Source organism: Aquarana catesbeiana, linkage group LG09, assembly GCF_042186555.1.
Source record: "Aquarana catesbeiana isolate 2022-GZ linkage group LG09, ASM4218655v1, whole genome shotgun sequence".
In the NCBI taxonomy this organism is placed as follows: domain Eukaryota; kingdom Metazoa; phylum Chordata; class Amphibia; order Anura; family Ranidae; genus Aquarana; species Aquarana catesbeiana.
Window position 1 is genome coordinate 169,004,441 of NC_133332.1, and position 16,979 is coordinate 169,021,419.

The 16,979-nt window shown below is 47.7% G+C and overlaps 1 protein-coding gene across 1 annotated transcript in view; it reads left to right on the forward strand.

Annotated features, from left to right (window-relative positions):
- The first annotated feature begins 1,512 nt into the window (after nt 1-1,512).
- LOC141108127 (ras-related protein Rab-39B) overlaps nt 1,513-16,979 on the forward strand; it is a 43,854-nt gene continuing 28,387 nt past the window's right edge. The window contains exon 1 of the mRNA XM_073599395.1: nt 1,513-2,443. Coding sequence (XP_073455496.1) covers nt 2,229-2,443 — 215 coding nt within the window. The 5' untranslated portion in view covers nt 1,513-2,228. The remainder of the gene's footprint in view (nt 2,444-16,979) is intronic.

Here is a 16,979-nt window from a genome sequence, read left to right on the forward strand (position 1 = left end):
ACGATAATCTGAGTGTTAGTACACAGCTTTTGATAGCCGATCACGACAGTTCATCTGATATTATTTGATTGGACAAGCATGAAAATTTTCCTCACCTGATACCAGATCGTACGATTTTTGTTTAATCAGTACAGTTGTCATCCGAAAATACAAAACATTACATCGCTTCTGAATTTTTATTCTGTCAATGAATTTTCGTAACTTTAGTAACCTATTTTATTTATACTTGTGACTAGCAAGCTAAAAGTCGGACGATCTGTCTGATTTTGGGATCGTGTGTAAGAGGTGTAAGGCTAACTGTGCATGTCAATGTGGTGACTTCATGCGGTTGAGGAGTGTTTTTACAATCCAAAGATCATTGGTTGGCCCCATCCACATTGTCACGAATGCTTCATAATGCAGCAGAACAAAATAGGGTGTTCCATCAGAATCGGCGACTCATGAGATTTTGTAACGGAAGTGATGTTCTGTCGCCGCCATCTTGCTACACCCCACACTCGTCCACAGTAAGGATACAGTGAGAAGGCGGCAAACAGACTTCTCTGTACACCCCCCCCCCCGGAGTCTTGCATTTCACGCTTATTTTTAATGGTAAACTCAGCATATATATAGTGAAATACAGGATCAAAAATCCATCTGTTTAGATGTTGAATTTTAAGCCTGCTGATCTCACAGGTTTGTTAACATGACAGAACACCGCTGCTTTGAAAAATCAACAACAAAACAGTCTGACAGATTTCAAAATACTGAATTTCACTATATAAGCTGAGTTTATGGTTAAAAATACGTGTGCAATGCAAAACTCCGGAGGGTGTACAAAGATGTCTGCTTGTCGCCTTCTCACTGTATCCTTACTGTGGATGAGTGCGGGGTGTGGCAAGATGGCGGCAACAGAACATCACTTCCGTAACAAAATCTGACGGGTCCCCTAATGTGATGAAACACCGGTGTTCTGTCAGATGAGCAAACCTGGTAGCGGTGGAACGCATGCGCAAGTGACGGAATGTCACCTCCATTACCTAATCTGACGGGTCGCCAACTCTGATGGAACACTGGCATGTCCCATTCAGCAGGCCTCCCAACATGGCTACTCCATCTCCACTTCCTGTTTTGGCTATGAGACAGGAAACAGGAAGTGAAGATACATTTTCCCAATGGGACACAAATGTAAATATATATATATATATATATATATATATACTAAAGGCAAAGCCTTTTTTTTTTTTTGTTTTCATTTTGAACAGAGCAATAACAGAATAGGGTTATAACCCCTGTTTTATTTATATATATATATATATATATATATATATATATATATATATATATATAAAATAAAACAGGGGTTATAACCCTGCTCTGTTATTGCTCTGTTCAAAATGAAAACAAAAAAAAAGGCTTTGCCTTTAGTTGTACTTTAACGTTGAGTTGGGATTTTATGAAATTTTATGGAGAGCTCCTTTGTATGGGTGGATGGTGCGCTGCTCGGAGGAATACGGTAGGGGCGGGGTGTGGCCGCAGTAGTAGGTGGATTACGGCAGGCGCTGATGCCAATGATGAGTCAGAGTGTTTGGTGCTGATGTTGCTGCCATTTCATCAGATCCGAGCGGCCGTCCTCCTCCTCCTCCTGTATCCTCCTCCTGTACCCCGGGCAGTGTGATGATGGGGCGCTGTGCTGTGCGGAGCCCGGTATAAGGAGGTAGGTGTGTGTGTATAGGGGGAGCCGAGCCTTGTGTTGTCCTCCTATAGCCGAGGCCTGACACTCCCCTGTATTCCGGGAAGATGGAGGTGGCCTGAGCACCCCGCTGTCACCAGGAACCTGAATTTCCTGTCCTCACCATCAACATGGCCGATCTAGTGTATAGTGAGCGCTCACCTTTCCGAGGTGATCCTGCCTCTCCATAGAGCACCCCCTGCAGGCCGCACTCGTCACTGCACGCTCCCTGTCCACAGGCTTTGTTGGTAGGTGAAGCCCTGACACCCCATTCTCAGAGGTGAATGACCCCCCCCCGGTCATACTCAGCTGCCAAGGACTCCATCCATTGTGGAGGTTGGTTTGTGTGAAGCCATTCTCCCATACACTTTATGGTACTGGTCAGCCTCCCTCTATATGGAACTGTCATTACCTGTCTGCAGTGCCGGAGATTTTCTACTATAAGAAGATCCATACCTGAGAAGACAAGGAACTAGATCTGAGATAAAAACCCATCTCATCCAACCTACTGGGAACAATGGAGGCCATCTGGTTGTATCAGTTCCGTCTGATAGTGATTGGGGACTCCACCGTAGGAAAGTCCTGTCTGATTCGCAGGTTCACAGAGGGCCGCTTCGCCCAAGTCTCTGACCCCACCGTGGGGGTGGATTTCTTTTCCAGGCTGGTAGAGATTGAACCAGGCAAGAGGATCAAGTTACAGATCTGGGACACAGCAGGACAGGAACGGTTCAGGTAAGAGGGACTGCTCACCTCTCTCGGGATATATGGGTCAATGGGTGGTTGCCTTTCTATGGTGGATCCATCTTGTATTAAATCAGCACAATCTGAAGCAGGGTCTATGTTACCCATAGTGATCACACCTTACTGCTGAGATCTTGATGTTCCCAAAGGTAACTCATGGGATCTTGATGTTCCTATAGGCAACTCGTGAGATTGTGATGTTCCTATAGGCAACTCGTGAGATTGTGATGTTCCTATAGGCAACTTGTGAGATTGTGATGTTCCTATGGGCAACTCGTGAGATCGTGATGTTCCTATGGGCAACTCGTGAGATCGTGATGTTCCTATGGGCAACTCGTGAGATCGTGATGTTCCTATGGGCAACTCGTGAGATTGTGATGTTCCTATAGGCAACTTGTGAGATCGTGATGTTCCTATAGGCAACTAGTGGGATCATGATGTTCCTATAGGCAACTAGTGGGATCATGATGTTCCTATAGGCAGCTTGTGGGATTGTGATGTTCCTATAGGCAGCTCATGGGATCCTAATGTTCCTATAGGCAACTCGTGGGATCCTGATGTTCCTATAGGCAACTAGTGGGATCATGATGTTCCTATAGGCAGCTCGTGGGATCCTGATGTTCCTATAGGCAACTCGTGGGATCCTGATGTTCCTATAGGCAACTCATGGGATCCTGATGTTCCTATGGGCAACTCGTGGGATCCTGATGTTCCTATGGGCAACTCATGCACTTTTCTTTCACTTTTGTCACTAAAGGCCACAGTGCATAGTAATAGTAAACCTGACAAGACAAGCAGGCTCAGAGGTTGTTCTCCCTGACAGAACACCATGTTATAATGGAGTGGTGGAGGCTATAACAAGGTAAACTACAGGTTTGGTTGCAGCTATATTTAGGAGATCACAGTCCTTTTAAGTGAAGGTTTGTAAACATGAACTCGCGGTGGCGGCTGGTGCTCAAAATTTTGGGGAGGCAAAAACATTTTGAAAAAAAATCATCATCAATTGCAGCCACTGTGCCAAATGCTGCCAGTGTGCCCATTAAATGCTGTCAGTGTACCCTTGAATGCCCCCAGTGTGACCCTCGCCCGCCCGCTCGCCGTCTGCCTGGCACTTACCCTGTCTTGGGTAGAAAGGTGTTGCCACAAAGATTTAACAAGGGGTATCAAAATTTCGAGTACCATCATCGTATAGTGATATGCTAGAAGGGATGGGAGGAATATGTCAAGGGCTACTCCAAATGAGCCCTACCTCCCCATAAGAGAGTTGTTGGACTATTGCGGTACCCAATTGAAACGTAGAGCATAAATTTCCAATTTATTTTAGTTACAAATAGTAAAAAATACAATTTACAACGAGAACAACTTAAGGGTTGTTACACAGTAAACAAACATACATTAAAAAAAGCAATGAAAAAAGCCCCCATGTGTAGGTGGAGGCGCACTGATGTGATGAAGGACGTTTGACCTCAACAGTGCAAAAGAACGGCTCAAAATTGGGGGGTGAGTGTGCTTATACAATGTGTAAATATTCCAGTATTATCATGCATTATAATGTATTACTATACTTCTGCACTTTATGAATGTAATCTCGTTATCTACCTTCCTAGATGCTATGATTGGACGCCTCCTGAGGAAGCGGCATTGGCCGTGAAACTGTTGAGGTCAAACGTCCTTTATCACATCAGTGTGCCTCCACCTACACATGAGGGCTTTTTTCATTGCTTTTTTTAATGTACTGTAGGGACGGAAAGTATTCAGACCCCCTTAAATGTTTGACTCTTTGTTATATTGCAGCCACTTGCTAAAATCATTTAAGTTCATTCTTTTCCTCATTAATGTACACACAGCACCCCATATTGACAGAAAAACACAGAATTGCTGACATTTTTGCAGATTTATTCAAAAAGAAAAACTGAAATATCACATGGTCCTAAGGATTCAGACCCTTTGCTGTGACACTCATATATTTAACTCAGGTGCTGTCCATTTCTTCTGATCATCCTTGAGATGGTTCTACACCTTCATTTGAGTCCAGCTGTGTTTGATTATACTGATTGGACTTGATTAGGAAAGCCACACACCTGTCTATATAAGACCTTACAGCTCATAGTGCATGTCAGAGCAAATGAGAATCATGAGGTCAAAGGAACTGCCTGAAGAGCTCAAAGACAGAATTGTGGCAAGGCACAGATCTGGCCACGGTTACAAAAAAATTTCTGCTACACTTAAGGTTCCGAAGAGCACAGTGGCCTCCATAATCCTTAAATGGAAGACGTTTGGGAGGACCAAAACCCTTCCTAGAGCTGGCCGTCCGGCCAAACTGAGCTATCGGGGGAGAAGAGCCTTGGTGAGAGAGGTAAAGACGAACCCAAAGATCACTGTGGCTGAGCTCCAGAGATGCAGTCGGGAGATGGGAGAAAGTTGTAGAAAGTCAACCATCACTGCAGCCCTCCACCAGTTGGGGCTTTATGGCAGAGTGGCCCGACGGAAGCCTCTCCTCAGTGCAAGGCACATGAAAGCCCTCATGAAGTTTGCTAAAAAACACCTGAAGGACTCCAAGATGGTGAGAAATGAGATTCTCTGGTCTGATGAGACCAAGATAGAACTTTTTGGCCTTAATTCTAAGCGGTATGTGTGGAGAAAACCAGGCACTGCTCATCACCTGTCCAGTACAGTCCCAACAGTGAAGCATGATGGTGGCAGCGTCATGTTGTGGGGGTGTTTTTCAGCTGCAGGGACAGAACGACTGCTTGCAATCGAGGGAAAGATGAATGCGGCCAAGTACAGGGATATCCTGGATGAAAACCTTCTCCAGAGTGCTCAGGACCTCAGACTGGGCCAAAGGTTTTCCTTCCAACAAGACAATGACCCTAAGCACACAGCTAAAATAATGAAGGAGTGGCTTCACAACAACTCCATGACTGTTCTTGAATGGCCCAGCCAGAGCCCTGACTTAAACCCAATTGAGCATCTCTGGAGAGACCTAAAAATGGCTGTCCACCAACATTTACCATCCAACCTGACAGAACTGGAGAGGACCTGCAAGGAGGAATGGCAGAGGATCCCCGAATCCAGGTGTGAAAAACTTGTTGCATCTTTCCCAAAAAGACTCATGGCTGTATTAGATCAAAAGGGTGCTTCTACTAAATACTGAGCAAAGGGTCTGAATACTTAGGACCATGTGCTATATCAGTTTTTCTTTTTTAATAAATCTGCAAAAATGACAACAAATCTGTGTTTTTCTGTCAATATGGGGTGCTGTGTGTACATTAATGAGGAAAAAAAATGAACTTAAATGATTTTAGCAAATGGCTGCAATATAACAAAGAGTGAAAAATTTAAGGGGGTCTGAATACTTTCCGTCCCCACTGTATGTTTAATTGTTTACTGTGTAACAACCCTTAAGTTGTTCTCGTTGTAAATTGTATATTTTACTATTTGTAATTAAAATAAATTGGAATTTTATTTACGCTCTACATTTCAATTGGGTACCACAATATCCCAGCAACTCTTCTATGGGGAGGTAGGGCACGTTTGGAGTAGCCCTTGACATATTCCTCCTATCCCTTCTAGCATACCCTGTCTTGGGGCATTGGGTGACAGCGACGAGCGGGGTCCTTCGTGCGTCTCCTGCTGTCCTCATCTCCCGTCCTCTCCTCCTGATCGGTGTCCAATAGCGGCGCCTGTTGTTTCAGCCAATCAGGTGACAGGTAACAGACCCGAGCACCTGATTGGCGGAGAGGTGGTTTAGTGTTAGGAAAGCGAATATTCATTCGCTTTTCTAACACACAGCTGGGCGCTCGCATGTCACCTTTTTTGACGCCTATTAGAGCCTATGGCTCTAATCAGGTGCTTCAAACCCCCCCGCTGTAATTCAGGCGCCCTGGGCCCGAAAAGGGGCTGGGTGCCAGAATAGGGGGTGGCAGCGACGGCCATAGATAGATTCATGCATTGCATGAATCTATCTATTGGTGATAGAGGGGGTGGCAGGAGAGAGGGGCGGCTCCCGTGTGCCCTCAATGCACGGGCCGCCGCTGCATTGTAGTGCCTGTTCCGAAAACTAAACTCCAGGTATGATCTTAACTGCATACTTAGTTTAGATTGGCTCAATGGAAGTTTGCATATTTCGTATCTGAGGGGCCTCTGTGGAAGCTGATGATGTTAGTACTACTAAAGTAATCACAGTGATCTTCTGGATCCTGTGCCAAGTGGCTGCCCTATTGCACACTGACCATGACCACAGGAAATCACTCACTTGGCACAGCTGCCATTCACAGAACACATAGTTCTAGAGAATCATAATCAGTTTTAGAGTCTGGAGGATATAAAAAAAAGAGAGGAAAATGTAGCCCAACATCATCCATCTGTAAACTGGGAGAGCCGATCCTTTGAATGGGTGTAAAGACTAATGTTGCGAACTGATCGATATTAACCAATCAGAAATAAGCATGAGTTTCTAAACACTAGCATCTGATTAGTTTCAATGAGATAGAACATGCCATTGTACCTTGGATAATATAAAAGAAGACTCTGTTTCCTTTGATGTTCTTTCTTATTATTCATGAGAGCTCCTTGGGTCTGAACTCAGGTCCTTATGTCATATATATATATATATTTTTATGGTTTTATTATATTAAGTGTTGGTGAGAAAATACTTTCTCTGTCCAATTATCAGCCTGTGTATGAAACAGATCTGGGAGTTTCTGGACAATTTTTTCTTCTACGTATTTGGGAGATTTCTATACTCTTCTATGAGGCTGATGTATTGTAGAGCCAGCGGTCTCCAACCTTTTTGGCACCATGGACCACTTTTGGTGTAGCCAATTTTTTCGGAGGGGGGGGGGAACTTGGCAGATTGGGAAGGCGGTTCAACTAGTCTCACAACCTCCCCTGCAGTGCACTGTAATGCCCCGTACACATGATCGGACATTCCGACAACAAAATTCATGGATTTTTTCTGACGGATGTTGGCTCAAACTTGTCTTGCATACACACGGTCACACAAATCTTGTTGGAAATTCTGAACGTCAAGGACGCTGTGACGTACAAGACGTACGACGAGCCGAGAAAAATGACATTCAATAGCCAGTGCGGCTCTTCTGCTTGATTCCGAGCATGCGTGGAACTTTGTGCGTCGGAATTGTGTACACACGGTCGGAATTTCCGACAACAAGCTCCTATCGAGCATTTTCCGGCGGAAAATCCGACCGTGTGTACGGGGCATAAGAGTGCTTTACAGGCTTTACAGGTGCTACAGCGCTAAAAATAGCGCCTGTAAAGAGCCTCTCCTGTCTCTCTAGTGTGAAAGCCCGTGTGCTTTCACACTGAATCGGTGCACTTGCGGGAAGTTAAAATAACTCCTGCAAGTAGCATCTTTGGAGCGGTGAAGGAGTGGTGTATACACCACTCCAGCCCATTGAAATTAATGGGCAGCACAGCTATACCGCCAGCCCATTACAGTCCTCCTTGCAGTCATTGCCGCCCCCCCATTACAGTCCTCCTTGCAGTCATTGCCCCCCCCCCCCATTACAGTCCTCCTTGCAGTCATTGCCCCCCCCCCCCATTACAGTCTTCCTTGCAGTCATTGCCCCCCCCCCATTACAGTCCTCCTTGCAGTCATTGCCCCCCCCATTACAGTCCTCCTTGCAGTCATTGCCCCCCCCCCATTACAGTCCTCCTTGCAGTCATTGCCCCCCCCCCCCATTACAGTCCTCCTTGCAGTCATTGCCCCCATTACAGTCCTCCTTGCAGTCATTGCCCCCCCCCCCATTACAGTCCTCCTTGCAGTCATTGCCCCCCATTACAGTCCTCCTTGCAGTCATTGCCCGTCCTCCTTGCAGTCATTGCCCCCCCCCTTACAGTCCTCCTTGCAGTCATTGCCCCCCCCCCATTACAGTCCTCCTTGCAGTCATTGCCCCCCCCCCCCATCACAGTCTTCCCAGCAGTCATGTCCCCCATCACAGTCCTACCAGCAGTCATGCCCCCCCAGGCCTAGGGCAGCACTTTGCAAGGGGGCAGCACCAACAAGAGTCCCCGTCGGCTTGCGCTGTTAGTGTAGCACAAGTTTTATGGGGCGGACTGGGCTGAGAAGCAACTTAGCCTAGCGCCCCCATAAAGCGGCCGCACTGCTTCCGGTATGCGGGCGGCTGGCATTCCGCAACTGTGGGGGGGGCTTCTAATTTTGACTGTTCTCTCATCCTGGACCACAAACCTTCCTCACTGTGCTATATGTTTTCTGCTGCACCATTTGCATGGTTATATCTTCTTAGTCCTCTCCATAAAATTATCAGAAATTTGTGCTTAAAGTAGAACTATAGGCAACACTTTTTTTTCATTTTGGATAGAGTAAGGGAGGGTTAGGAGGGTTATAGCCCCTGTCAGTTTATTTTTTACCATCCCTGTCCCATTGCAGAGATTTCCCTTCACTTCCTGCCCCATAGCCAAACAGGAAGTGAGAGGAAATCTATGCAAATTAAGGGATTCCATTGCCCCCCCAGGCCCTCAGAACTAGTGTCCCCACTTGAAAATTTCAGGGCGGGTCTTAAACAGCAGAGGTGTGGCTGTGACAGGAAGGGGTGCGTCATATTTAAATTAGGGGGTGCACTAGTTTAGTCAGGCCTAGGGCAGCACAAAACTTAAATACACTACTGCTCCCAGCAGTCATGCCCCCCATCAATGTCCTCCCAGCAGTCATGCCCCCCATCAATGTCCTCCCTGCAGTCATGCCCCCCATCACAGTCCTCCCAGCAGTCATGCCCCCATCACAGTTCTCCCAGCAGTCATGCCCCCCATCACAGTTCTCCCAGCAGTCATGCCCCTCATCACAGTTCTCCCATGCAGTCATGCCTCCGTCGCAGTCTTTCCTGCAGTCATGCCCCCCATCACAGTTCTCCCTGCAGTCATGCCTCCGTCGCAGTCTTTCCTGCAGTCATGCTCCCCATCACAGTCATCCCTGCAGTCATGCCCCCATCACAGTCCTCCCAGCAGTCATGCCCCCCATCACAGTCCTCCCAGCAGTCATGCCCCCCATCACAGTCCTCCCAGCAGTCATGCCCCCCATCACAGTCCTCCCAGCAGTCATGCCCCCCATCACAGTCTTCCCAGCAGTCATGCCCCCCATCACAGTCTTCCCAGCAGTCATGCCCCCCATCACAGTCTTCCCAGCAGTCATGCCCCCCATCACAGTCTTCCCAGCAGTCATGCCCCCCATCACAGTCCTCCCAGCAGTCATGCCCCCCATCACAGTCCTCCCAGCAGTCATGCCCCCCATCACAGTCCTCCCAGCAGTCATGCCCCCCATCACAGTCTTCCCAGCAGTCATGCCCCCCATCACAGTCCTCCCAGCAGTCTCCCGCTCTCTGTCCCGATCTGCAGCTGCTCCCGCCCCCTGCCTTGCGAATAGGCTGACATCGGCGACCGGTTGTGAGACATGAGAGAATGCACACAGGCTGCTAAATGACCTGTGGTCCTTGACAGGACTTGCCACCTGCTGTGATGGCAGCCCGCTCAACAACACCGCGGCCCGGGGGTTGGGGACCCTTGTTGTATAGAAACAAGGAAATCCAAGCTTGACCTCTAGGGAACGGAGGGGACTGATGTACTTCCTATCCTGGTACATTGTTATCAGGGTAGCCCGTAACTCACGTAACTTTACTTTTATCCTTCTTTGACTCCACATATCTTTTCTGTTGGTGGATTTGTATTGTGTGATTTATGTACATTGTCCATTGTGCGCAGTGAGAAATGGATACCAGCTTAGAACAGTGGTCTCCAAATTGCAGCCCAGGAGCAGGTTGTGGTCCTTTGCTTTCCTTTATTCGGCCCTTGGGGCACTACTCCTCCCACTGATACAAGACCCTATTCTGCCAACTAACATTAACAATGAGGCACTATTTCTCCCACTGAAACCAACCATGGGGAACTATTCCTCCCAATGCTATCAATAATGGGGCACTATTCTTCCCCCTAAAACCAAATGTGGCGATGTTTACTCCCACTTATGCCAGGAAAATTTCCACTGCTGCTGGTCACATTCTGGCCCTCCTAAAGTCTGAAGGACAATAAACTGACCCTTTGTTTAGAAACTTTGGAGACCCCTCTTTAATGCTCCTAAAACTAATATAAGGCAACATGACATGTAATAGACCAGTGCAGATTGTGTAAAACAGCTTATCATGCTTCAATGTACTACTAAATGGCGGCCCATTGCACACAGGATGCCAGCTCACTGTGACCAGAAATGAACCAAGTAGCGTGAGATGGCCCCAGGTCTGCTTTCTACTCACAGGAGAGGTCCCTGGCTCCTCACCCCCGCCGAGTGCCTCCATAGAAAGCCGCTTCTTAGGGGGGAACTTGTGCATGCGCGATCCTGAGCTGGGATGTTTACGTCTATTCAGACACACAGCGCAGCTTGGCCCAGCCCTCCATTCTCTGCTCACAGGTTTTGACTGACAGCAGCAGAAGCCAATGGCTCCCACTTCTCTTAGCCAAGCCTGTGAGGGCTGGGGGAGGGGAGAACAGCTGCTGCAGACAAGCACAGCGCTGGATCGAGATCGGACCCCAAATAAATAATTAGGGGAAGGTGGGGGAGCTACACTTTGCAACTACTTTTAGCTTTCCAAACTAGCTTTGGCTAATCAGAAACCAGACTTATCTCATGACAGGTTTATTTTAAAGAGACCCTGTTTTCAGACCATACACATCTTCCCATGAAATGATATGTACAGGTACTGTATTTTATACATGTTATTCATCAATATAAGTTTCCCTTATGTGAACATCCAGAAGTGTTATAACTGCTGGTGGACACCACTACCATCATACAGTGTGGAAAATATTTATTTAATCCCCTTTGCCCACTTACAAAGAAATGAAGGGACTATAATTTTTATCATAGGTGTATTTTAAACGATAGAGACAGAATATCAACCAAAAATCCAGAAAAAACACGATACAAATGTTATAAATTGAGTTGCAGTTCAGTGAGTAAAATAAGTGTTTGATCCCCAAGCAAAACATGACTTAGTACTTGGTGGAGAAACCCTTGTTGGCAAGCACAGAGGTAGAACTTATCTTGTAGTTGGTGACCAGGTTTGCACACATCTCAGGAGGGATTTTGGTCCTCTCTTTTTTTTACAGATCTCTTAAGGTTTCTTGGCTGTCTCTTGGCAACTCGAAGTTTCAGCTCCCTCCATAAATTTTCTATAGGATTAAGGTCTGGAGACTGGCTAGGCCACTCCATGACCTTAATGTGCTTCTTCTTGAGGCACGCCTTTGTTGCCTTGGTGGTATGTTTTAGGTCATTGTCATGCTGAGAGACCCATCCACAACCTATCTTCAGTGTTCTGGCTGAGGGAAGAAGATTCTCATCCAAGATTTCACAATACATGGCCCCATCCATTGGCCCCTCAATGTGGCAAAGTCGGCCTGTACCTTTAGCAGAGAAACAGCCCCAAAGCATCATGTTTCCACCTCCATGCTTAACTGTAGGCATGTGTTCTTAAGGTCATAGTCTGCATTTTTCTTCCTTCACACTTCACTTCACACTTTCAATCACAAAAAGGATCTTTTGAATAGTAAATGACTTGAATAATAGTAAGAAATATTTCACACCTCAGATCTCCCCAATTCCTGTACCTTCACACCTCAGATCACCTCAATTTCTGGACCTTCACAAAACAGATCACCCCCTATTCCTGGGCCTTCACACCTCATATCAGGCTCAGTTCATGCACCTTCACACTACCTTTTAATTCCTGCACTTTCATACCTCAGATCGCCCTAATTCCTGCACCTTTACACCTCAGATCACCCCAATTCCTGCACCTTCACACCTCAGATCACCCCAATTCCTGCGCCTTCACACCTCAGATCACCCCAATTCCTGCGCCTTCACACCTCAGATCACCCCAATTCCTGCGCCTTCACACCTCAGATCACCCCAATTCCTGCGCCTTCACACCTCAGATCACCCCAATTCCTGCGCCTTCACACCTCAGATCACCTCAATTCCTGCACCTTCAGATCTTAAGTCCTAACGCTTGCACCTTCACACCTCAGATCAATGCAACCTCTGCACTTTCATACCTCATATTAGCTGAATTCCTGCACCATCACACCTCAGATCAGTCCCAATTCCTGCACCTGTAACTTAGTTGTTCCCAATAGCTACCATGGTTCAGCAGTGCAGTGGACTGGGGTCAGCAAGCCAGAGGACTGGGGTCAGAGGAATTGGGTCAGTGAGGCACTGCACAGGGGTTAGCGGGGCAGTGTACAGGGGTCAGAGGAATGGTGCCAGTGGGGCACTATACGCGGAGCAGAGGACTGGGGTTAAAGGAATAGGGTCGGGGGGGTGCAGAGGACTAGGTTCAGAGGAATGGGGTCAGCGGGGCACTGCACAGGGGTCAGGGAGCAGTGTACAGGGGTCAGCAGGGCAGTGGACTGGGGTCAGGGGGCACTGCACAGGGGCCAGCGGGGCAGAGGACTAGGGCCAAAGGAATTGGGTCAACGGGGCACTGTACAGGGGGCTACTGTACAGGGGTCAGCTCGACACTGTACAGGGGTAAGAGGGCACTGCACAGGGGCCAGCGGGGCAGTCTACAGGGGGCAGAGGACTGAGGTCAGAGGAATGGGGTCAGTGGGGTATTGTACAGGGATCAGAGTAATTGGGTCAGTGGGGCCCTGTACAGGGGCCAGCAGGCAGAGGACTGGGTTCAGAAGAATGGGGTCAGCGGAGCAGTGTACAGGGTTCAACGGGGCAGAAGACTGGGGTCAAAGGAATGGGGTCAGTGGGGCATTGCACAGGGCCAGCGGGTCAGAGGAATGGGGTCAGTGGGGCAATGTAAAGGGGTCAAAGGAATGGGATCAGTGGGGCAATGTACAGGGATCAAAGGTATGGGGTCAGTGGGGCACTGTACAGGGGCCAGCAGGGCAGAGGACTGAGTTCAGAGGAATGGGTTCTGAGGGCACTGCACAAAAGCCAGTGAGGCAGTGTACAGGGGTCAGTGGGGCAGAGGAATGAGGTCAGCCGGGCACTGCACAGGGGCCAGCGGAGCAGAGGCCTGGGGTCAAAGGAATCGAGTCAGTGTGGCACTGTACAGGGGTCAGCGGGGCAGAGGACTGGGTTCAGAGGAATGGGGCCAGAGGAGCACTGAACATGGGCCAGCGGGGCAGTGTACCAGGGTCAATGGGGCAGAGGACTGGGTTCAGAGGAATGGGGCCAGAGGAGCACTGAACATGGGCCAGCGGGGCAGTGTACCAGGGTCAATGGGGCAGAGGACTGGGTTCAGAGGAATGGGGCCAGAGGAGCACTGAACATGGGCCAGCGGGGCAGTGTACCAGGGTCAATGGGGCAGAGGACTGGGTTCAGTTGGGCACTGCACAGGGGTGAAAGGAATGGGATCAGGGGGGCACTATACAGGGGTCTGAAGGGCACTGTACAGGGACCAGCGTGGCAGGGTAAAGGGGCCAGTGCTGACAGCACACAGTACAGCTCCTCCTTCCCACACAGCTGAGATCAGATTCTTTTACAGATACAGCCTTTATATTCACAGTGTGTAGCTGGCTACTACAACTTTGCTGCTGTTCTGATCTGGAGATTTCACAGGTCAGAAAAGCAACATACTGAAGCAGACAGCTTTATACTGTGCAGAAGAAGGTTTTGTCTGTAAAAGAATCCCATTTCAGCTGGGTAGGGATAGAAGAGCGGTACAACGGGCCGGGCACAGCATCCAAGGAGGAATGGGGGGGGGGGGGGATCGCAGCATACCACAGGTCCAGCTGAACACCAGCCTATGTGAGCTAAATGTGGGCAACCTGAATAAGGTGGGCGGAAACAGAGGTGAAGGAAAACTGAGGCGGGAAAGCACTAGAAGGGCTCCCTCCTGTGTAGCCAGTGTCAAGCACCAGCCGCACAGTTTTCTCGATGTGTAGTGTATCCCAGGCTGCCTTTCCATGCCATCATTAATGCAGCCACGTGCAATGGGGACACTATTTCTGGTGACCTTGGGGCCCCAAGAGATTTCCTTAATTTGCGGGAATTTCCTCTCATTTCCTGTTTGGCTACAGTACAGGAAGTTAAGGGAAATCTCCCCAATGGGACAAAGCTTACAGGGGTTTTAACCCTTCCTTACTCTATCCAAAATGAACAAAATAGCCTATAGTTCTATTTTAAACTCAAAAACAAAGATGTAATGTATTGCAGCTTACTAATTCTTCAGTGTGGTGGCTGCATTGATTTTATTTTATTTTTTATTTTTTTTGGTGGTGGTGGTGGTGGTGGGGGGGTTTATCTTTATTTTCACCTTGAAATCTGACCAGAATGTCTGTTATTGTTCAATTTTAAAATCTCAATGGTGTTTGGCAAAAGTAGCAGTTAGAGGATTGAGACAATCTATTTAACACTGACAGGCAGAAAGGCGGGCGGTTGATGTCTTGGTCTCCAACTCAGCAAATCAGAGGAAGCTTTGCATTCATTCAGAGAATACAAAGCTCCCAATGAATGGCTGAATAAATTGTGTCCTGGATGTGGGAAGAAAAGTTCCCATCCCACTGCCATAACACAGTGCTGTGTACTTTATGTAGCTGAGACTACATACAGTTTATACTGTAAGCCCGGCAGGCTCACCTGTTAGTGTAGGAAATAGTTGGTGTTGGACACCTTGGCCCAAACTAGTTAAAGTGACAGTAAAAGTGGAGATCATTTTTAAAGTGGTTGAAAAGTCAGAAGGTTTTTTATCCTTATGCATTAACATAAAAAGCCTTCTGTGTGCAGCAGACCCCTCAGTCCCCCTAATACTTACTGGAGCCCCATCTCTGTCCAGCAATGTCCACAAGTGTCTTGGCTGTCCGAGACACTCCCTCCTGATTGGCTAAGACACAGCAGTGGTGCCATTGGCTCACGCTGCTTTTAGTCAGCCAATCAGGAGTGAGGGGGTGGGGCCGGGTCGCAGCTCCGTGTCTGAATGGACACAGGGATCTGTGACTCGGCTGGGGTGCCCCCATAGCAAGCTGCTTGCTGTGGGGACACTCGACAGAAGAGAGGGGCAAGGAGAGCCGAAGAGGAGGATCCGGGCTGCTCTGTGCAAAACCACTACACAGAGGAGGTAAGTATGACATGTTTGTTATTTTTATTGAAAAAAAAAATTGACTTTACAATCACTTTAACCTCAAATTTACTTAAAGTAGTTGTAAATCTCCGACATTAAATATGAACAAAACCTATCCTTCTATAGTGTGTACTTTTCTCAGGCCAGAGCACTAAGTGTAATTTCTGTCTGCTGCCTTGTTCCTCTGCTATAAACATGAGTCACTTCTGATGGATTTTCCTGACACCAAGAGAAAAATGGGGACAGGGGAGGGAACTGCAGCTGATTGACAGTCTCAGCTCTGTTCCTGTGTGTGTCCCTTCCCTCCAATCAGCTCTCCTCACTGTAAATTGTGCACTTTGAATGGATGTAGGGGAAAGAGGGCTGTAGATAAGCAGGTACAGCCTATGTAGGAGGATTTGTTTCATCTCTGTGTATCACCTGAGGGCAGTCACTTCACTGGGTATATGTAAGGGTTTACAACCACTTTAATCTCTAAAACTGGATATTTCATCAGCACCAAATATATCCCATGTCCAATACTCACAATGCACAGATATTATAGAACATGGATATCTTGGTGCCAAAATAAAATAGAGGTGGATAGGGTTAGAACTTCTATTAAATTTCCTAATGATTTTTAGGTCAGTGTAGGAGACATTTCTCCTAATGTCATGTCCCAATGAGCACAATTTATAGGCCAGAGAGAGAGAATCCACCCAGCAGGAATGCAGCCAACAGCAAGAAGCAGACAGAGGGTCTAAACCTCACCTAGTCTATCAAAAGGGGGTGCTGAAAGATAGTGCTGTCCAATTTTCACCCAACTGCCGTATTCAGGCTCAGCACATATTTCCGCGCTTACAGGTCCTGGCTTCCTTTTGTGTCTTGCTGTACATTGATCGTAATGTATGAGCAGCAGCTGTCCATTAAGTGACATTGCCTTGGAACAAGCAGAGTGCCACGTAACACAAAACAATCATTTCCAGCACTAAGAGGTCCTCCACAGTTGGATGGGACTATACGACAAATCCAAATGCTTGGCGGATGCAGCCCTCCATGGATAGGGGAATCCAAAATGGAACTACTAAAACAAAGAAACAGGAAGGTGCAAGCACCTAGTCCATTACCAAAAATGTATTTGAGCGAATAAAATAAATAAAAAATAGATACTCACAAGAGTGCAACTATTAAAAGCCCATAGGCCATACAATATAGGATATGTATGCTCCAATTACATCCTGCTATAATGCCAAGCTGACGTGTTTCAGGGACGCACCCCTTCCTCAGAGCTGGACTCAGCCCCCTTCATACCTTACATTAGAGCCCTTTCACACTGGGGCGGGGGCGGCGTCGGCGGTAAAACGCCACTATCATTAGCGGCGTTTTACCATCGGTATACGCCCGCTAGCGGGCGGTTTTACCCCCCGCTAGCGGCTGAGAAA